Source organism: Miniopterus natalensis, chromosome 2 (assembly GCF_054644295.1).
Source record: "Miniopterus natalensis isolate mMinNat1 chromosome 2, mMinNat1.hap1, whole genome shotgun sequence".
NCBI lineage: Eukaryota > Metazoa > Chordata > Mammalia > Chiroptera > Miniopteridae > Miniopterus > Miniopterus natalensis.
The window spans coordinates 168,191,880-168,213,886 of NC_142082.1; the positions used below are offsets into that span (position 1 = coordinate 168,191,880).

Below are 22,007 nucleotides of genomic sequence, written 5' to 3' on the forward strand. Positions count from 1 at the left end.
ACATTTCTTATGACCTAGGATTCCAGTTAGGATCAAATAAGATGGCAGATGTATAAATAATTTAAATGTAGAATTTCTATATGAACGAAAGCACTATCATTTCTATTAGTATGTCTAGTGTTCAGACAAATGTGAGTTTAATGTGTTAGACACAGATGGGCATCGGCAAAGTACAGAATAATCAGTCATGTTGAATTTAAATTTCCACCAAGCGTTAGCAAAGACTCCCAGAGCAGGCCATGCCCGAGCAGAAGTTTGGAGTGTGAGTGGAATTTTACCAATTGAATACCAAGAGTTTTCTTAGTTACACATACCACAGGGTCGCTGGTGTTGATATCTCCTCTTCGAGGTCAGCTTCCCTATTTGGACTTGGCATTTATTTATCTTTTAACATGTAGAGGACACCAAAATAAATCAGACGTGGCTCCTGCCTTCAAGGGGTGCTGGAGTGTAAAAAACACTGAACTTCAACATTCTCGATGATCTAATATAATCCCTTACTCTTTATTTTTTTTTATTTTTAGGAAAATAAAATATAAAATAATATATATAAGCATCTTGGAGTCTCAGAGTTTATGATCATATAGCTGTCAGCAGCTCTAACCTGGGCTGGAGGACTTGGGCACCCTAGTTACAGCTTAGCTGGTGATGGGCACCTGTTTCTGTATCTTAGAATGAGACAGCTGGACTAGACAACACCAGGGCATTTGAGCTCTGGTTTCTGAGTGCATGCGGATGATACCGCCTCCTTTCAATGTGCCTGCAGATCAAGGGGCAAATGTTAGTTTCTGAGTTACCGATAGCCCCTTCTCTGCTTGCTAATTTCTTTTTCTACCTCCTGACTATTTATTGTGCATGGGAAAACCCTAAATCCTTGGAGACCTTCTCTGCCTTGGCACCCTGAGAACATGAGGAAGGGGCTGAGCAGGGCCAGAGTAGGAGGAATGGATCACCTTGTAGCTTCTCTCCCAAGGCAACTCTTCATAGCTGTGGATTCTTTACTTCATTTTAAGAGGATATTTTAGGCATTAAATATATATGCATTCGAAAGAAAGAACCACGATACTTCTTAAGGACACACAGGCTCACATAATCAGTTATGCTTACATTTGTCTGCAAGTAACAGAGAAATAAAGTTCTCTGTCACATGGTGACCAGAGGGAGGGGGTGCCAGCTGTTTGGGGGCCTCAAACTGGATTCTAACTTTTTGTTCCGCCCTCACTTGGGCGTGGGTTCTCCTCGTGGTTTAAGATGAAGCTCTGGTTATCCCATCCACGTTCTGAGAAGCAGAATGGGGGAAGGATGGAAAAGGGACAAAGGGCAGACAGAGTTGTTTTTCTAAAAAAGATTCCTGGAGACAGCTATAGGAGTCTGCATTTCCTAGGTCAAATAGTTCATAGGTCAAAACTTTGTCCCATGGCTACACTTAGTTGCAAGGGAAGTGGGGAAATACAGTCTGTATTCTGGGTGATGGGGAGAATGAAAATTGGTACAGACTAGTTATCTCTGCCCCAGCAAGTCAGCCAGCCACCCTGAATGAGCTGTGCCTCCGTCTCCCTCCGGTCGATGTGAGCCGTCGGAGTGACCTCTTTCTCCATCTGCAGCAATGACGTGCCCGCCGTCCCTGGTGTACAGCCACTGCGAGCTCGGCTGCCCCCGGAGCTGTGAGGGCAATTCGAGTTCTTGTGGGGACCATCCCTCAGAAGGCTGCTTCTGCCCCTCACACCAAGTCATGCTGGAAGGTAGCTGTGTCCCCGAGGAGGCCTGCACCCAGTGCGTCAGTGAGGATGGAGTCCGGCACCAGGTAGGGGCCCTGGTCTCTCGCTTCCCACGGGGCGCTTCTGTCGGGGGTCAGTCGGATGAAGTGTTCACCAGTGACTGGCCCCTTCGAACTCTGGCAGCAGGGGTTGACTCTTCGGGGGGTCATTGAGGACAGGGAAGCAGCATGACACATGGCTTTTGAATCAGATCTTGGGTCATATCTTGAGTCTGTTGTGTATTAGCTGTGCAATCAAACGCCACAGTGCTAACAACACTTTGTTAATACATTACTACTACTCTTACTACTATTTTTGTCATTATATTCATGTAAATAGATGCTATAGGAACCCAGGAGTGGATGGGAAAAGAGTATTTTATATGGTGATGCCTACCATTATGAAGATATATTATTATATGCCTTGCATTGTACTAAGCACCACCTATTCATTATCTCAACATTTTCCAAAGGTGTGTTTTGCAGGATATTAACAGTTACCTGTGGTCGAGAGCATTTAAAGAACACCAGCTAAACAAGTTAAACGGGTTTCTTTATTGCAGGACTCTTTAGAGCTTTTGATGTACTAAGGTACATTGCAAGTATTTAAGGGGGTTTTCACATCTCAAACTTACTTGCCCATGGAATTTGTATGTGTGGTGGATGAGTGAACGTGTGTGTGTGCACATGTTCACACAGCACCCCCTTGGACTAGGGTTCCACAGACCCCAGTGGACATCTTACATCATCTCATAAACACTCACAAAACCTTTACAAATAAACGAAGGTGTAGAGAGCTTAGGGTCTTACCCATGGATAGACACAGTGTGTAAGTGGCGGAGCCGGGAGGTGAACTCAGAATTTGAAGCTGTCTGACTCCAGAGAGCTTGCTCTTTCCAATATATGAAATCGCCATTTTACTTGGTCTTTTTTGGGCTGATTTAACTGGAAATCATTAATTCTTTTAGCCATCTTAGGAGTTATTGGTACATTTTGAAAGGATCCGCCCCCATCCTAGGATGGCAGTCATAACCCTTCAAAGTTAACGTGTGTCTGTCGGACCTGGGGCAGTGTGTCTGTGCGTATGTGAGTGTGTATGTGGTCCTGTCCTTCATCCTTGACAGTGATATTACAGAGCATAGTAGTGGAAGGAGTGCATTTGGCTTCTAGCAAAGGAGAATGTATTCTATGATCATGTGCCGAACCCAAGACCTAACATCTTTGTCGTTACCAAGGGGGCTTTATCGCTAAGTGAGAGGGTTTGGTGACTTACCACTATGTTTAATCACAACTGGGAGAATCATGGTAAGGCTAGCTAACCAAGCTGGGAGGAAACCAAGGCTCAGATGGCACAAGGTGACCAAGCTGGCATTCCCGTTCATTACCCCAGGCCATCCACAGGGCCCTCGCCCTGCCACTGATCCATCGGCACCGAGCTAGGCTCTGGGCGTCCAGCAGGCTGTTACTTGCATGGCTCCACCTGCTCTGTTTTGTTGTTGGGCGCTATCCCAGCGGATCCCCCTTATTTTCACTGTGGAACAGATAAACTAACAGGGAGCCCAGTCATACTCTACTGTGATAATTTCCACTTGCCAATTTAAGTAACTCTCTGCACCGAAATATTCCCCAGTGGCGCTGACAAAACCTTACACTGCTCCCCTGACTTGCACACTTCCCGCACCCCTCTGGGCTCCAGTGTGGGCTCCATCCACAGGTGGGGCCAGCACCCAGTGGTAATTTCAGGCTGCTTTTGCTGGTTGTGGTCAGATACTCTCAGAGGCAGGCACATATGGTCTCTACCCTCTTCCTTGGCATCTTGTGATGAGAAGTCAGCTCAGGTTTGCAAAATGTTTCTGGCTTCGTGAGCATCAGCTGTCTGCAGGGTGCTGAAAGCAGGAAGCTTGTGAATTTTATCTTAGCGTCTCTACTCCTCTTTCCTCCACTCCTCTCTGGCCTTATTTCCCCTTTCACTGCTCCCTCGTCTTCAGCGCAACATGTCAGAATATATATTCATGTGGTATACAGAAATGCTTCCAAATAGTGCAATATTTTTGACATAGAAACCATCTTATAAATATATTTTAAAATCAAGTAACATAAAATTAGTTAAGCAAAAACTATGAAGGGAACACAGCCAGTTTTTGTTATTTCAGAAAATATAGCTTACACGGTGAAAACAAATATCTTATCCAGCCACCTGCAATGGCAGCTTTTACTTTCAAAGTAGAGTAAGAACAAAAAGTCTAATATGAAAAATATTTCTATTAAATGAATTTTTTAAAACTGAAAAATAAAGCCCAGGATTTTTTTCTTCAGGGAAATAAACCAGGGTATAAATCTCTTGTGGTAACTTCAGAAGGGCAAAATATTTACCAGTTTCCATAGCTCTTGTTTAGTTTACAAAGTGCACTCTAAAGATGTGAGCCTTTGTAGCAGCTCAGAAGGGATCCAGAACCGCCCTGGCTGTCCCTCTCTATGTTGGGGGGCAGGGGGTGCTGTACTGGGCAAATACTGCTTCAGCTCAGCTCAGCTCAGCAAGAACTGCCTCCATCACCCCAGGAGCCTAGTACCTGGAGCCTCCCTTTCTCCCTGGTCCCTGGTGTTCCATAACCTACACATTTCACTTGCATCTCCTCTTAAATTCTCAGCTGTGGATTTGTATCTTTCTCTGGGCTTTGAAGACTTCTATCTTCCCTTGCCCTATTCTCTGTAGGCCGCTCTTTTGTCATCTCGATTTAATCTTCAACTCCAGCTAGCTCTCATACCTGTTCTCCTGTCCCAGTAATTGTCACTCTGTGGCCCTGGAACCTGATGGGTGAGACAGGGCTGTCTGGAGTTGGCCTGTGCTGATGCAGGAGCGCCACCTGCTGGCCTACTTGTTGTATAACCAGGCAGGTTGTGCCCCTGCACAGCGGGCCGCAGGTGGTTTTTAGAAGCTTAGAATTAGGGGCCATGGACTCTGTCTCCTGTCTTGGCGGCTTTAATGAGGCCTCCTGGGAAAATAAAAATCCCTGGAAGAAGAGGTTTAACTCCTGCTTTTGGTCATCTATTGTGGCGTTACCCACTCTCAGGATAGTTGTAAGGTTGTATTTATTCTTAAATTTAGATATCTGAAGTCCACAAAAAAGAGGCTCTTTAAAAAGTCTTCTTTAAAAGAGAGAGAAAAAATCCCCTCAAAACATATAAAAACTGAGACCCTCTCCTTTCTCATCTTACCACTTTTGCTATTTAAAAGTCAGAATACAGATCCCCCCCACCACATTTGCCAGTTTCTTGGCATCACTGAGAGGCCTGAGAATATGTGACACGCCCCCCACTCTGCCTCTCTGCCCAGCCTCTTTGCTCCAACCTCTTGGGTGGCATCCTGGGCCCCTCCCCAGGTCTTCCCAGTTCTTTGCAGAAACACTGGAAGAGCAGCCCCTGCAGCCTCTTTTTTGGTTTCCTAGTCCCTCCCTTCCCCATCCTGCTGCTCTCACCACGTCCGCCCTTATTTAACATTCTCTCTGGGAGTCAGGGTCCTGCTTACAAAGCTTCAGGGCTGCCCCTTGCCCACCAGGTTAAGCTCAGTCTCCTCAAGCGGGCGGAGAAGGCCTCGACAATTGTCCACCGGCCCACAAGGATTCTTCCCTCTGTTCCCACTGGAATCTCCCCGTCCCCTGCCCAGGCTCCTCCCCCCTTCCCAGGCGCACCTTCAGGAGGCCTCTCTGAGCACCCCAGCCCTAGTGAACTACTCTCCTTTTGCCCTCGTGTACCTTTTTATTTTTCATTTTTAAAAATAAAATTTAATTTCATTTTATTGAGATATAGTTTACCTGTAGTAAGCAGCACCTAGTAAAGTGTACAATTTGATGAGCTTTGACACATGTGCACCTCTGTAAAACCACCATCACAACCAGGACAATGGACATTTTCATCACCCCCAAAGGTTTCCTTGTGCCCCTTTTTAATACATCCCCTGACCCCCATCTCCAGTCCTCAGGCAACCACGAGCCTGCTTTCTGTCACTATAGGTTTGTTTACATTTTCTGGAATTTCATATATATGGAACCATGTAGTAAATACTACTCTTTGGCCTGTTTTTTTTTTTCACCCAGCGTGACACCGTTGAGGCCCATTCTTGTGTGTTGTGTGCTCTGATAGTTTGTTTTTATTGCTGAGTAGTATTCCACGGTGTGGATGTATCACGTTTCATTTTTCTTATGTAACTTTTCACGCATGAGTCTTTTTTCCTCAAGTTGACTGTCAGCCATCTGGGCGCTATGACCATGTGTATTCAGTGCCTGTCACTCCCATAACCCCTGCAGTGTGACCTGCTGGTGAGGCAGGTGTAGAGCACATGGTGTCTGGGGCCAGAATGCCAGGTTCAAATCCTGGGTGTGCCACGCGGTCCTGTTCCTTCCCTGTGCCTCAATTTCATCATCTGTACATGTAGGTAATAATAGTACTTGACTGATAGGGTTATGATAAGGAACATAAAGTGAATAAATATAAAGTCCCTAGGAAAAATATCTTGAACATCTCTAATGCTAATTATTACTGGGAGGTGGCAGAGCACAGTGTTAAAAGGATGGATTCAGGTTCAAATCCTGCCTCTGCTGCTGCAGCTCTGGGACTGCAAGTGCCTCAGCTTCCTCCTTTGACAAGTGGGGATAATAATAAAAATACCCTCACCACACACTGGCAGTGAGGGAGGGGGAACTGACTGCCATGTGCTCCAGGGCTTTCTGCCCTAGTGTCCTGGGCCCCTTCTGAACCTCGTTTCCCTCAGTTCCTGGAGACCTGGGTCCCGGACCACCAGCCCTGCCAGATCTGCACGTGCCTCAGTGGGCGGAAGGTCAACTGCACGGAGCATCCCTGCCCCACGGCCAGAGGTGAGCTCCTCCACCCTCGGGCTCCTGGAGGAAGAAGGGCTCCCTCCAGGTCCTGCAGCCACCAGATCCAAATGTGGATTTCCTCGGCCCTTCCTGCGTTTCCCAGGCCAGCCCACCCTTCCTGACCTCTCGGAGCTGGGGTTCCCATTGTTCTGCACCTGGGGCAGCTGCTCTGAGAGGTTAACCCTGCCCTCTTGACCCACCTTGGCCCTCAGATTAGAGTGTCCTGGAGGGCACATTCAAGGGGTCAACAGGACACACAGGGGAGCCTCATTCGTCAGTGGTACCATGGCCTGATACCTTGTGGTCTCTCATGTAGGCCTGTGCTAGTTTCAGTGGATGAGAGTCTGATATATATAATTGTTGACACTATTACAGATATCTCCCATCCCCCCCTTGCCCACCTCTACTCGCCCCCACCACCCCTCCCCGGCCTTCACCTCTCTGTTGTTTGTGTCCATGGGCTATGCATATATGTCCTTGGGCTACTCTCTTCACCTTCTTTGAGAGTCTGCAATATTTTAGATCTTGCTCCAGGCTGTACTACAATTTATACTACAATTTGTTGCTCTGACTTCTGGGGCATTCTTTTCCAGTTCCCACGTGTGGCCCGTGTGAAGTGGCCCGCCTCCGCCAGAACGCAGACCAGTGCTGCCCGGTGTATGAGTGTGGTATGTGTCCCACCCCGGGCATTCTCCAGGGCCCAGGACCCAGCCCCAGGTGAAGGGGTGAAGGGTGTGGGTGCTGCGAGGAGCTCATGGTCTCAGGCACAGGGTGTGCAAAAGGAGGTGGGTAAGGGCTGACTGGATTTTTCAAAAAATAGAAAGAGTGACCTCTAAAAAATAGGATTTGCTACCTAGAGAAATTCTGCAGTGAATCATTAAAAGTCAGATTTAAAAGCATTAAAAAAAAAGAATAGGGTAATCACTGTGGGGGGGAGGTGCACAGAAATTGACTGAAGGGAAAGTTGTGCCACACTAGCCCATTTTCCTTTTCCTTCTGCGGATCTTAGATGCAGAGGCCACACACAGGGCACCTTGATTTCAGCAAGTTATTTGTCAAAGGGCTTCATTATTGGCTTGCAAACTGCAGAGTGAATAGTGGGCTGAGTAAGGATATAAGTAAATGAATCCAGAGCTGATGGAATTATGGGTAACGAGGCAGGAAACCTGCGATGCCTCGCTCCTGTCCCATCCAGTGTGCTTGTTCACTGTTTGGATGAAGGCATGAAGCACAGACTTGTAGAATTTGCAGTGATGCAGATCTTAGGGGGTGAACAAATAGATGGAGGGAAAGGGTAAAGATCTACAAAAGAATGAAATGATCTAAGAAATTTATTTATGCTGATGAAGTTGGTCAGGGGCAAGTAGCAATCCTATGGGGAGGGACATCCGACCTGAGAACAGCTTGTGTGAAATGGATCTGAGACTGTTAACAGTAGGCAGAGCTGGGGGATCATTTCATTCAAGCCTCTCATTTCGTAGACATTTTAAGCTTCTACAATGTGCCAGGCACGCTGCCTTCATTATTTCACAACATCCTTAGACTGACTCTATGAAGTAGTGTCCCCAGTTTGCAGAAGATGAAATGGAGGCCCAGTGGGTTCAAGGGACTTGGCTGTGATCTGAAAGTCCTAGCAGATGACAATCATAATCAATATGAGCTTATCATATATCTGTCAATCATCTATCATCTTTCTATCAATCATCTATCTACCTACCTACCTACCTATCATCTATCTATCTCCCCTCTCCCCCTCTACCTCTATCTGTATCTCTCCCTCTCCCTTGTTATCACCATCTACCTAAAACAGAAGTCTGCATGAGCAGGAATGTAGGGTGCCACTCACAGGTGATACTAGAGTAGCCTTGCTGAACTCTGAGTGGATGCCTCTTTTTCCTGTCCCTTAGTGTGTGACGTGGTGAGCTGTGACCTGCCCCCTACGCCTCACTGTGAAGGTGGCCTCCAGCTGACACTGACCAATCCTGGCGAGTGCAGACCCAACTTCACCTGCGGTAAAGCCTCTGTGGACAGGGAGGTGGTATTGTGGCCACTCCTTCCTGGCCTGGGGAAGGAGTCCTGTATTCTAGTTAGGTGATGCTGGGGTTGGGGCATGTCTGGAACAGAGGGGTTAAGGTGGTCTCTGGATTGAATCTTCTAAGAATCCTCCTGGCTGCATGCAGGGGTCCTGGGTGTGGACACAGCTGCAGGCACATCCCTATTGGGCTATATTAAGAGGCAGTGGAGTCTGAGATGAAGACGTCTCCAGACCCAATCTCTATTTACTCCCTTCCTGCCATACACCGGTGAGGGGAGGGAATGTTTCCTTGGTTTGTCCCCATCATTGGGTCTTATTCCCAAACAAATGTATAGGTCCCCCTGCTTTGTATGTTTATACATTTAATCACCAAATACAACAATTTAAGTATAGGGCGGGACTAACGTAAGACATGTCAAGAGACTGAACTCTGTACTTAGCTACCGAGAATGCCCACTCGAAGTCAAGCGGAGACCTCGTCCTGTTCATTGAGAATCTTTCTCGAGGTCCTAGGTGGAAGACCTCAGGGCGAGGGGAGAGAACCTTGAATTTGAAGGAGGTTGTGAAGAGGCAAAGGACACAGGATGGGATTTAGCATTTATAAAATGATGTTGTGGGTTTGACCGACTGTCATCATTCTTTCATTCAACCTTGTTAGAGGACCTAAAACTGTAGAGTATTGTCCTAGGTACCAAAGTGGGGATAGGATCACATAAGCTACCAGCATATAAAAATGCTTACTTGCTCATGGTGTGCCCAGGCTGCCTGGGTCTTAGAGATTCTACATCTGCCCTCTCTGAGATTGAAGAGCTGGAAGGGCCCTACCCTTCCAAATGTGCATGGGGAGGTGGTAGAATGGGGATCGAACAGCCTTCATTTCTCTGTTAAAATTTCTAGCTTCACATTTCTCCTTTGGATTAATGTTCTTATTTTTCTGCAGACTAACTTCTTTTGGGGATGATTGAATCCCCGCAGCCCCTGAACTGGGCTCATGTGCAATTCTGATTTAATAGTCTGGGTCTAAAGTTCCTTGGGTCCTTATTTAGTAGCTGAAGACTTACAAACCATGGCTGATTTCAATGCTCAGTGTGGCAGGACCAGGGTGTCACCTTGTACTGCTCCTCAGCCTGCAGGAAGGAGGAGTGCAGAAGGGAGTCCCCGCCCTCCTGCCCCCCACACCGGACACCGACCCTTCGGGAGACCCAGTGCTGTGATGAGTATGAGTGTGCTTGCAACTGTGTCAACTCCACGGTGAGCTGCCCTCTGGGGTACCTGTCTTCAGTCATCACCAATGACTGTGGCTGCACCACGATCACCTGCCTCCCTGACAAGGTAGGGGCTGCTCAGCTGTGTCTGGGATGATGGCCAGACCTCTGCTCCTCATGGGAGATTTGCCTTCCTGCCCAAACTGAGTGCTATGTGGCTGGTGGGGGAGCAGTCAACATTCTAGCTCAGCCTAATGGAAATTTAGTTAGTTCAGGAGGTATTTATAGAGAACCTACTATGTGATCAGCATGGTTAGGTGCTGGGTTACAAACAAGGTATATGGCATGGTCTGGCCTTTAAACAGATTTCCTTATGTTAGCTAAGGAAATAATCTGATCGTATGGGTTATTTAGAGGCTAGTTAATAGTTTACTCATTTGTTAATTGCTATCAATTTGTCCATCTAGCCATCCATCCATCCTTCCATCTATCCATCTATCCTTTCATCTGCCCTTCCTTCCACCCAATATTTATCAAGTGACTACTATGTTCTACCAGAACTGGTACTGTGTTAAGTGCTATGGGAGAAATGTACAGTGCAGTCAACTTATGGTCTTGCTAGTGTATATAAGACAACCGTGTGTAAACTGAATTCAACCAAGTATCGACAGATGGTACAGATATTAAATGTGTGTAGCAGTCATAGGGAAGAGATCCACCAAAAAGAACTATCATGAAAGACTTAATGGGCAGGACTTGAAATAAACCAGAATTGCAGTAGGAAGATCTGAGCAGAGTTGCAGCTGCTGGACTATTGAGGGTGAGTCCTGCGATGACTGCCAAAGAGAAGCCACAGTTACCTTTCCCTGGAGCCTATTGGAGCTAGAGCAGATACTCATTTGCCTGGAATACTCTAGACCTCTGGTCCTTTCTGGATTCTCTTCCAGCTCAAGATTTCTTTTTTTCTTTTCTTTTAAAAAAAAATATTTTTATTGACTTTAGAGAGAGGAAAGGAGAAGGAGAGAGAGAGAGAAACATCAATGATGAGAGAGTCATCGATCAGCTGCCTAGGTTGCAACCCGGGCATGTGCCCTGACCGGGAATCGAACCCCGATCGCCTGGATCCTAGGTCAATGCTCAACCGCTGAGCCACGCCTGGCCAGACTGGCTCAAGATTTCTAAGTGCCCAGGTTCTGGAGGAGCAGGAGCAGGTCTAGATTTCATGCTTATTACAACCTACTTTATAAAGCATCCCTGCATGTGGGCAGAGACCATGTTGATTTTATTTATTGCTTTATTCTTAGAGCAACCTCGAGCAACTTCAACACATAGTGGATGCTTTCTAGCCTCTTCTTTAAATGAACGGAATGAGTTCACTCACAGAAACGTTGTATCTACAGGTGTGTGTCCATCGAGGCACTGTCTACCCTATTGGTCAGTTCTGGGAGGAGGGCTGTGACGTGTGTACCTGCACCGACATGGAGGATGCTGTGATGGGCCTGCGTGTGGCCCAGTGCTCTCAGAAGCCCTGTGAAGAAAGCTGCCAGCTGGTAAGGAACACAGAGAGGCTAGGCACTGTGTGGAGCAATTAGGGTATGGAAGTAGGGTAGGGGATCCTAGGAGGAGGCAAGAAACCAAACAAACCCTTTAGTAAACTCTGGTTCAAGACCAGGATGAGGGGAAGGAGGGGGATGGGGATGGGGAAAAGAAAGAAGCATGAAGAAAGTACTGCAACGTCATCCTTCTGTGATTCAGTCCTTGGCTAATGGACTGGTCTATTGTATGATCTTGAGTCCACAGCTATGGAGTTGGTTTGAGCAGAGATGTGAACTAAATGCTAGAAAAGAGGACTTGATTTCCCTCCTATCTTTTCCCTCTTCAAACGTCACCTTAGGCTATCCCTAGAACAAATGTATGTTCTGAATTTTCTGAGATTGTCCCAGTTTTAATGTCCTATAGTGTTGCCACATAGATTGTGATTTTTCAGACTGTTTTTATAATTTGAGGTACAGAAAAAATATGATTACTGTTCCCTAGTTCAGCTTTAAATTCTTGTCATTGTGGCCTATCCCTAAGGTTTCTCTGTATTCTGGGGGACTCTATTCTTGCACATTTAAGGTTAATGAGGCCTTAGAAAAATTAAGCAATGCTGTACAGGGAGAATTGGGGGTCAAATTTTACTTGCTGGTTTAATGCTACTATTATTATTACTAAAGTATTATCAGTAGATTATGATAAAAAAAAATCAGTGGTTGCTTTTGTAAATGTTAACAGCAGAGAAGACAGTGCTATTGGTGCTGTTTTGGGAATGTATGGTTTGATGATGGAATGGAGGGAGAGCCTATGAGTAAATCCAGAAATAGGGAGTCCATTCAGCTCATCTACTGCTCTACCTGCAATGATGTACTGAGGAGGAGTGGAGTTGCTAAGTAACTTTGAGAGAGGATGATGCTATGGTATCCAGGTGTGTCTTGTGGGAGTGCTAAGTTTTAGAAACCTGTTGGTCTCCATCTCCTCCCACATCGATGGGAGGCAATGGGAATAACTTACTATCAAGTAAAGAGAGTACCATTTAGAGGTCATTTTTATAAAATTGGCACCCAATAAATTTTGTTTCAGTAAGGAGTTTTGATTGCAAAGAGCAGAATCTACTCAAGCTAGCTAAAATAAAACTCTCAGGAAAGAAGTACAGGATATATAAGTGGTCATACAGTATTTCTCTCTATTTGTCCCACTAGCCCCCATCCCTGCTTCTCTCTGCCCATCTGCTCCAGTTCCTCATTGCAGGGCAACTTCCTCTGGAAGGAAGTTTTGCTTTCTCAAAATTTTATTTGCACATGGCTTTATTGAATCTGGCTTCAACTCAATATGACTTTTCAGATCCAGGGTCATCCCTGTCCAGTATGACTTGTTCAGTCTTTGTGTTCAATAGATTGACTTTTCAGGAAGAAAATTGATGGGCTCAGCTCATCCCATGGTTTGGATCCTCTGTCCAGTCCCTAGTCTAGTACAGTCAGCTGTTGGGGAGGGTGCAGGTCATATGGTAGAAACTTGTCTATCTAGAGGCTGTGGTGCTGGAGGAAATTTTTTTTACTACTTATCCAAGGATATTTTTTCCATTGATTTTCAGAGAGGGTGGGAAGGGGGGGGGGAGGGTAGAGAGAGAAAGAGAGAAAGGAGAGAGAAAAACATTGATGTGAGAGAGACACATTGATTGGTTGCCTCCTGCAGGCGCCCCACCAGGAGCCAGGGATTGAACCTGCAAGCCAGGTACCTGCCCTTGACCTGAAAATGAACTCAAGACCCTTCAGTGTGCAGGCTGGCGCTCTAACCACTTAGCTACACTGACCAGGGCTAGAGTCAATTTCAAAAAGAAAATGGGTACAGAGGTCAGGTGAATGAGTGGAGGAGACAACATTTCTAGAACTTTTAACCATATGATTGCTCTAGGGAACTGAGTGATGTGTCTTAAAGGCTGAATGTCACCCCTTTTAGGGAGGAAAAGGAGGTTTTACGGTTTAGTCAGAGCTGAAGGGATGTGGGAGGCTGAGCTTTGGTCTGGATGATGTCTTGAGTTGAGGTGGGAGCTTCAGTGAATTGTGATGGTTTCAGACTTCATTCTTCAAAGAGGGTAGTATCAGCTCTGGTCTGACTCCAGAGACATTGGGGCTCCCTTACTCAAATTTATTTGTTGTCTAGGTTGTGACAAGAATAAGAAACAAAAACACACAAACAATAAAAACATTACCACCATCACCCTCTAATTCTTTCTTTCTGAAGCCACAGTCTGCAGAAATACACTTTCCCCAGCCACTTCCATTATTCTCTACTGTTCATGTCAGGGAAATTGTATAAAGGGCATTGCTGGCTTCCTGAAGAAAGTTATAGGTGTGCCTACATGCCTATGGCCTTGCTTCTATGTTGACGGCAAGAGGAACCCCCCTCCTTTGTATAAACTTTAGAGATTTTTTTGAAGGCCTAGGACCACCTGATTCCCCACTTTAGACCCCAGAATCAGACTAAATCATGGCATTGGGAACTGTATTCAAGGAGCTCGACATAATGCATTATGTTTTATTCATCCTCGCGATTCTCCTCCAGAAAGAAGATGCAGGGCCGTTCTTGCCGCTTATCAGATAAAAAGCAGAGGACCTGCACAGGGAACGAAGTTGGCCACAGTGCTACAGCTCATTTGAAGTAGACCTGGATTGTCTTGACTCCTAGCCCACGGCCCCTTCTGTGAGGCCAGTACACTGGCAACGCTAGCAATTTAAGGGCCAGTCTGATCCAGCGAAGAGTCAAGGGACCAGTGCTCCGTGCCCCTTGCCACTGTTTCAGCAGTGGCAACCATATTTAAAGGATTGTACTACTAAACATAAGGAATTTATTTTTTATTGGCATCTGTCTTCTGATTGGGTGGACATTAGACCTGCTTATTTCCATTCTTAATTGGGAAACCAATGAAAACAGGTTGGAGAAGAGAGTAAGGAGAAGGGTGTGAGATGTATATTTTGAACAGATATATGGTAGAGGATTTGGAGGGGTATGCAAGAAGAAAGAGAAATGAAAATATTGGAAAACCCTGGTTGTACAGCAGGAAAATGGGAATGCTGAAGGTGAAGGGGGATCTTAGAGAGATGGCAGCCAAGAAATTTGGAAGCATGGCTAGGAGGATCTGAGTGTGAGAAGTTGGTGGGCTTTTGGGAGCAAGGTGTCTGTCCTTGTAGTCATCCGTAGTATCAATAGTGTATCTCCCCATATTGGGAGGCAGCAAAAGACAGGACGAATACACCAATCCAAGTCACTCGGCACTCTTAGGGAGGCACACAAGAGTGACACTGGGTCCCTGAAGGTATCCATGACTCTCTTTTGTGCTCCCTGAGTCTTTTATGGCAGCTGTATATTCTGCCTTGTAATGGAAGGTGTCTAGATTGTATCATCCCAATTTGTTGGCTTCTCCAAAGTACCTAGTATGTCATAGATGCACAATAAATGATTAGAATCTCAGATGATAAAAGACTGGGGACAGCTCACTGGGCACCTCTGTGACATGGCTCAGGATATAAGTAGGTCCCATGGAGATAGTATGACGTTGAGCCAAGTCTCTGGAGTGCTTGTGTTCCCCCAGAGAGAGGCACCAGCTAGACTGACATCAGTGTTGTGTGCATCATCTGACTTGGCCTTGCGAGTGAGTGTGCAGAGCAGGCTTGGCCTCTTCACCCACCCTGAACAGCTACAAGTGTCTCTTCTCTTTTAGGGACAGAGCTTCAAGATAAAGCCTAGTCCTAGGGTCTGTCCCTTGGGTGGTTGGGACAACTACATATGTCAGCGTTTTGCCTATTCCTTGTACATTACTTCAGAGTTTTCAGTGGAGAGTTTCAACCCAAATTCCTAAAGCTTTGGCCAGATTGGAGGACCTCCAAGAGGCAAGACAGGCTGGCAAACTTCCAGGATGCTGGGCTCCCTGGCAGGCATTCTGGGGAAGGTTAGCCTCTGTTGCTCTCTCATCTCACTGTGCCTAGAAACTACGTCAAGTAACTACCTGGGGAAACCCAACTTGGCACATTGGTGAGAGGCCTTGGGATCAAGGTGCTCATCTTATATAAATAGTTGGCTCTGTTAGAGCAGAGAATAGATCCCAGGCATCTTGAATACTCTCCCCTAAGTCATTGATGTGCCCTAGATTTGGCCATGACAAATTTTAGGTCAGGTAGCTGTGGCTGAGTGAACTCTGGACTGTGTTTAGTACTCTTCGAACTGGATCTTGCTTTCAGAGGGCAGGGTTATGTCTTTGCAGCTGGTGAAACTGAGTCACTCACTTAGTGACTCAATGGTCAATGCTTCCCAGCCACTCTTAGCATGACCCTGAAGTTGGTGAATGACAGAAATGCAAACATTCAGTCCAGCTGCCTCTGCGAAACCCCAGGGCTCAGCGCGCCTGTGGAGCAGATAAGCATACCTGGGCCTGCTGCTGGCCTGACCTCATTCTCTGTTCCTTGTGTTTTTCCAGGGCTTCAGTTTGGTCCTCCATGAAGGCGAGTGCTGTGGAAGGTGCCTGCCATCTGCCTGCGAGGTGGTGGTTGGCTCACCACGAGGGGACTCCCAGTCGTACTGGAAGGATGTAGGTCGGGGCCTCAGGATGGGTTGTCCATTTTGTGGCTTAGTGCTGGCCTTGGTTCACCTGTAAAATCAAAGTGCATCCCCTGCCCTTGGCTTCCCCTGCAGGGGATTAATCGGCTGTTGGTGTTACCCAGATGTCAGCTGGGTTTACCTCGCCCGCAGGAACTAGTTGAGATTGCCTCCGACTTCCCATTTCATTGACTTTGGGAGAAGCCCAGTTCCCTCCCTAAGAGTTCTGTGGACTCCCGGGGGATTTATGCTCTCCCATCTACCTGTGAATCTGAAGTCCTGCTTCCCTGAGTGGTTGGCGTATGGATGGCCTCCCTACCCTGCGTGTGTCATGGGCCTGCCGCCCCACTGAACCCAGAGGCCGCAAGGGCTTTTCGGTCCCACATCGACCCTGGCAGGTCCCCTGACCTCTTCACTGAGTTCCATTGAAGACATTTCTATCCCCAGAGAAGCAAGCACTGTTCTGTTCCCAAACCCCAGAGCTATTTCTGCAACCCTGGCTCTAGCATCTTGCCATGGTGGCAGTCCCCCATCTCCCCACCCTTGTCTTCTCCTGCCTCGCACCCCCCCCCCGCCAATCCCTCTCTTAAAGCAGCTCAGGCTCTCACTTTGGGTGCTAATCAAGCGTTTTCTGAAACACAGAGGATGCACTCCTGGGGGATTTTAGTCCAGATGCCAGGACGGTAGCAAATTTCTCTCTGATTCATGAGGGCGAAGTGGGGAGTTCTAAGCTCTGGAACCTCAGGAGGCAGGTGCTGGAAGAGTGTGAGGCACACCTGGGGGCCTTCCCCTCTGTGTCCTTCCAGTAAGACCCAAAGGCTTAACATCCTGCCCTGAGCCTGCCCATCTCCTACCGAGTCCTTTGCTTCGCTCATCCTCAGTGACAACAGAATGACGCATTGATTTTCCCTCCTGGTTTCCACCCCTCCTTCTGATCTGAGTTTCCCATGGCTTTCCCTGCCCTGTGTCCCTCCTTTCCACCTTGTATTTGTTCAGCTTCTCACGCATCCTAGAATCAGGCAGGTTTCATCCCTCCCCCCCAGGACAGGGTCCGGCTCAGGTTAGAGGCTGCTCCGCCTGGTGGCGCAGACAGCGGGCCTCTTTGGGGCTTAGTGTGCCCGCCTCCCTCCCCCACCCCCATCTCACATCTCCCTTCAGACTCACATTAGTGACGATAAAACAAAGGGGACCTGAGTTTCTCTTCCCCAGTTCAGTTCTGCATCTAACCTACAAGATGTGGGTGTCAGTGACGGCTCTGCCGCTGCGGATGGGAACATGTCAGTGACCAGCGGGGGTCGGTGGGGATGGGTCCTTCTCAGTGTATCCCATGGCCAAAGCTCAGCAGGTAATAATCAGAAGGGGGAGCTTGGGGCCAGACCTGCAGCAGGAAGGCCTGGTCAGAGTGAGTCAGAAGTTGGGGTAAAGAGAGTGACAGCAAGGGTCTGGCATTTTCTGCTCCTCACCTGCAAAGAGAAAAAAGTGAGCAGGAGCTGAGCGAAGCAGGTGGGGGCCTGAGGCGGGCGGTGGGGGTGTGCACCTTGATGCATCTGGAAGCTGGTGCACGCAGGCAGCGCTTGTGTGACACACCTTCCAGGCAGAACCTTCACAGTGACTTTTCTGAGCCAGGCTCTGGACATGGTCAATGCTTTTTGCTCCTGGAGCCAACTCATGGGGCCAGGCCACCCATGAACAGCCCTAGAAGCTCAGGGACAGACAGCAGGGCTGCAGGGCTCAGACACCAGCATCCCAGTCTCTTGCTGCCTCCCTGTACGAGTGGGAAGTATCTCCAGGCTGGCCATGGGTTGAGGTCCACTCCTCATTTCCTCTGTGCCAACCTGTGCTGTTGCTTCCCAGTCCTAGAGTCTCTGCGCTCAGCTCACAGCCAGTGTTGAGGGGAGCAGGGAGCATCCCGAGCTTCCCTAAGGTGCTTACTCAGGTGGCGAAGATTGTGTCTGTGGGAGAACACAGGTCTCTGAGCCAGGATCTTGGTCAGGCGACTTTGACCCAGACCCACTGAAGGACCTGAGATGAGCCCCGTTCATTCCTTCTGTGGGCCTTACCCTGTGGGTGGGACTTAGATGCTAAGCCAGGGCATGCCTCTAGGGCCCAAACCAGTTCCCTGAAGGAGCAGTGAACTCCCGTTGGGACTTTGGCCCCAGCCTTTCCCAACTCCTGTGTTTTAACTACAGGTTGGCTCTCACTGGCCTTCTCCGGGGAACCCCTGCCTCATCAACGAGTGTGTCCGAGTGAAGGAGGAGGTCTTTGTGCAGCAGAGGAATGTCTCCTGCCCCCAGCTGGATGTTCCCGCCTGCCCCACAGGCTTCCAGCTGAGCTGTGGGACGTCAGAGTGCTGCCCCACTTGTCGCTGTGGTAAGGCTTGCTGTCCAGGGCCCACCTTTGAGCCTGTGTTTCCACGAGGGCTCCTGAATTCTTTGCCTTTGTAGTGACTCAGGGAAATGGGCAGGATCAAAACCTTCCCATCTGTTCTTAATGCTTTTGTGACCAAGCAATTAAGATGAGAGAAATATAACCATTTCCTGAAGGTCACCACTGTGTCCAGTGATGGCTTATACCACTATCTCATGCCACGGTCACTACAAGCCCGTGAGGTAGGGACTGTTCCTACTTCTGCTGCTCATGTGAGTCAGTGAGCTGTAGAGCTGGGGTTGGACCCTACGCCCCTCTGACTCCAGAGGCCACCTTTGGGATTATTCACTGTACCGCCTCTGCCTGGGAAGGTATTCCAACTTCCACCCCCAACCCCGCCACCAAACAAACAGCAACAGCAACCAGCAGCTCTCCAGCACCTGCTCTGAGTTCTTTGTGTGATTTTTATCTTGTGACTTAAAGTTTCCAGAGTGGAATTTCATTCTTCATAAACCCAGACATTCTCCCACTCACCCCTTACGTGTGAATCACTTAAACAAGCGCCATCCCCTCCAGGATGCTCAGGGGTCTTCTCACTGAGGGCTGGGTGGTGGGAGACAGGCAGCCTGCCTCTCCTTGCCAGGCCTGGGAGAAGTGAGGCCACCGTCGCTCTGGCAGTAGGACCCATAGCACCTGGAGGTAGAGTGGGGAGGGGGCCAGCAGATGTAGGAGAGAGGCCCAGACTAGAGGAGAGGCCCTGAAGGGTCAGCCACGTGCAGCGTGGGGTGGGGGTGGCCAGGTGTCTTCCGCCCTCTCACGCCTGCACTTCTCTCTCCCCCAGAGCCCGTGGAGGCCTGCATTCTCAACGGCACCATCATTGGGGTGAGCTGCTACCGCCTTCTTCAGGGCGAGTTGGTGGGGCAGGGACAGGAGGGGGGCCACCCAGTCATTCTAATGTGGAAATGAAAGAAACCCGGGAAACCTACCCCCAGTGCACTTTCATTGCCTCCAAGACTTCCCAGCGTCCTGGAGCCCAGCCTGGGAGGTCTTCCTAACTCTCTAGGGCCTGAGCCCCCTGACCTGCACTCACCTCCAGGCCCTACTCCAGGCCTGTGAGCATTTCTTCTGTGTACAGAGAAGTTCTCCAAAGTCACTGGGCACCTTTCAACCCACTCCCGCTGCCCTGGCTCCCTCTGTGTCATGAAAGCCCTCACTCTTGCCATTGCCACACTTGTGGTGGGAAGGCAGGGAAGGGAGTGGGTCCCTGGAGACACTAAGAGGGTCAGGGTGATGGCTCAGGGCAGCGATGGGAGGCAGACAGTTTATGGGGCTGAGGAGAGTGGGGAAGTCAGGGGCTCGGGGTGCTGGGCAGCCTGACCGTGTGCCTCTGGTTCCAGCCTGGGACGAGTCTGATGATTGATGTGTGCACGACTTGCCACTGCACCGCCCAGGCGGGGATCATCTCTGGATTCAAGCTGGAGTGCAGGAAGACCACCTGTGAAGCCTGCCCCTTGGTAAGAGAGGGTTGGTGAGGACCTAGGGGATGGATGGACTGAATGCTTGTGGGCCCAAGCCATAGGACCTCACTGAGGTTTTGAAATAAGGCTTTCATTAATTTTCTGATTGTGGACAATATTTGACAACTGTCATGGAGAGCCCACATCACCCACTCACATTTCATCTCTCAGAGATTACAATTTAGTTTTATAGATTTCAACATTTTCTTCTTGTGCATTTAAAATAAACACAATATTTTAAAGGCTTGTGATGCCATATTTACAGTTCTGTATTTATTTTCACACATTTTAAAAATCATCACAGGTCATCTTGGAAAATATTAAAGATTAACTAGTCAACAGATATTTATTAGATACCTACTACGTGCAAGGTTTAACACAATATTCTTTGGAAAATATGTACTGCAATCTACACTTTTATTATTGGAAGTTTAGGTGGTTTAAAATATTTCCCCGTGTTTGTACGAGGTCATGATGACTATGTTTGCTCTAAATCCCTCCTGAGGGTGGATTCTGAGTAAAATCATCATTTCTGGTTTGGGAGATGACAACCAGCATTTTATTGTTTTCATTATGACTCTTAGCCCACATCACAGAGTGGACCTAACGCTCCGGAGGATGCCTTGGCTTCCTCCTCAAACCGCCTGCTGTGCCTGGGCTCCTGCTGTTTTAGAGACTGCGCTGGGCCAGAGGAGTTTCTTGTGAGCCAGATGCGCAGGATGCAGTAACGGCTCCTTCAGAGGGTGTGAAGGGAAGGCTTCTCTCTTCAGCTTCGCGAGGCAGCGGGAGGGGTCTGGGGCTGAGTCTGGGGAGGAGACCTTCGTAAGGGGAGACCTCCCTGAGAGGAGCAGCACAGAGGGTAGGGGATATCAGGAGAGGTTAGGGACAGGGGCGAGGGACACTCCTATGGGTGCTTTATATGTTCTTGAGGACAGAGAGTGCTCTGCATCTGTGTTCTTCATGGCACTTGGAATAGTGTCATGCTCAGAATAGGGGCTTCATAAAATTTATGTGGAGCAGACACAGCTATTTCTGATATAATGGTTTAAAGAGAACATTCCTGCCTCTATTAGTACGTGTTTTGCTATTTTAAAAAATCACAGTTGATGTTTTAGGGTGTGTGTGTGTGTGTGTATAACGACCCCCTGGAATAGAACTGGGCTTGAATACGGAATGAAATACTGCTGTCTGGAGTCTGTGGCTTCCCTTTGACCTTGGATGCCCACTGAACTACCATCAGCGCTGCACCAACGCTGTCCTGCAGGGCGAGGCAGGCTGTCTAGCGGGCGGGCTTGCGAGCTCTAACAGCGCCATCTGGTGATCAGAGGTGGCACGGTAACCTCCTTTGCGTTCATAGAAATCCAGCTTTAGAATCCATTCTAGATAGAGGTTCTAAATATTTTTAAAGTACATGACCCTTTGGTTTGTGTACTATTCCTCCAATATTCTGATGTATCCCCAGGGCAGTGTACTCACCTGCTCCCTCTTGAAACCCGTAGGTTAGCCCTCCTTCTAGGTAAACCCTAACCTGCGCTGAAACTGGCCTCAGTTGGCCCCATTCTAGCTCAGCATCCTTAACTGGCCTTCCTACGCTCCTCTGCAGTAAAAGGCCTCTGGGAGGCCTCCCGCGGGTGTGAGGAGCTGAGTTAATTAAACTTAGGTAGTTCTGCTTGAACTGCCTCCATCAGACTGAAGTGTTGGTGTCAGCAGAGAGGTGAGTCCTTCGTTTCCTCCCAGGGGAGACAATGCTCACACCCAAAAGGACATCAGCAGAAGTTTGTGCTGGTGGGTGGTAGACATCAAGCTTGGCAGATGGACTCTCAGGAAAAGCAGGAGGAAGGGAGGTCACCCTGACAGGGGCGCTGAGAAAACATCCCGGGGGGCATCACCATGAGCTGGCCTTGAGCAAGGGGTTCAATGTAGACGAGAGGACCTTCCAGGAGGCAGAATGAGGAACAGATTGGCAGAAGCAAGGCTTAGAAATGGACAGCAGGGCTCAAACAAGGCCTGTCGCCTGGTGCAGCTGCGTTTTCCACTTCCAGGGCAGCAGACAAAGCAGTTTACTCCTTTAAGTGGCTTCGTACTCCCTCTCCTCCTTCCGCCCCTCTTCCCCAACTCCCACCG

General features: G+C 48.3%; 1 protein-coding gene across 1 annotated transcript in view; it reads left to right on the forward strand.

Moving 5' to 3' along the window:
• Positions 1-22,007, forward strand: part of VWF (von Willebrand factor) — a 120,554-nt gene that overhangs the window by 88,335 nt on the left and 10,212 nt on the right. The window contains exons 38-47 of the mRNA XM_087814830.1: positions 1,605-1,804; positions 6,525-6,627; positions 7,224-7,298; positions 8,538-8,642; positions 9,792-9,997; positions 11,271-11,420; positions 15,881-15,991; positions 18,189-18,369; positions 19,208-19,248; positions 19,764-19,880. Coding sequence (XP_087670956.1) covers positions 1,605-1,804; positions 6,525-6,627; positions 7,224-7,298; positions 8,538-8,642; positions 9,792-9,997; positions 11,271-11,420; positions 15,881-15,991; positions 18,189-18,369; positions 19,208-19,248; positions 19,764-19,880 — 1,289 coding nt within the window. The remainder of the gene's footprint in view (positions 1-1,604; positions 1,805-6,524; positions 6,628-7,223; positions 7,299-8,537; positions 8,643-9,791; positions 9,998-11,270; positions 11,421-15,880; positions 15,992-18,188; positions 18,370-19,207; positions 19,249-19,763; positions 19,881-22,007) is intronic.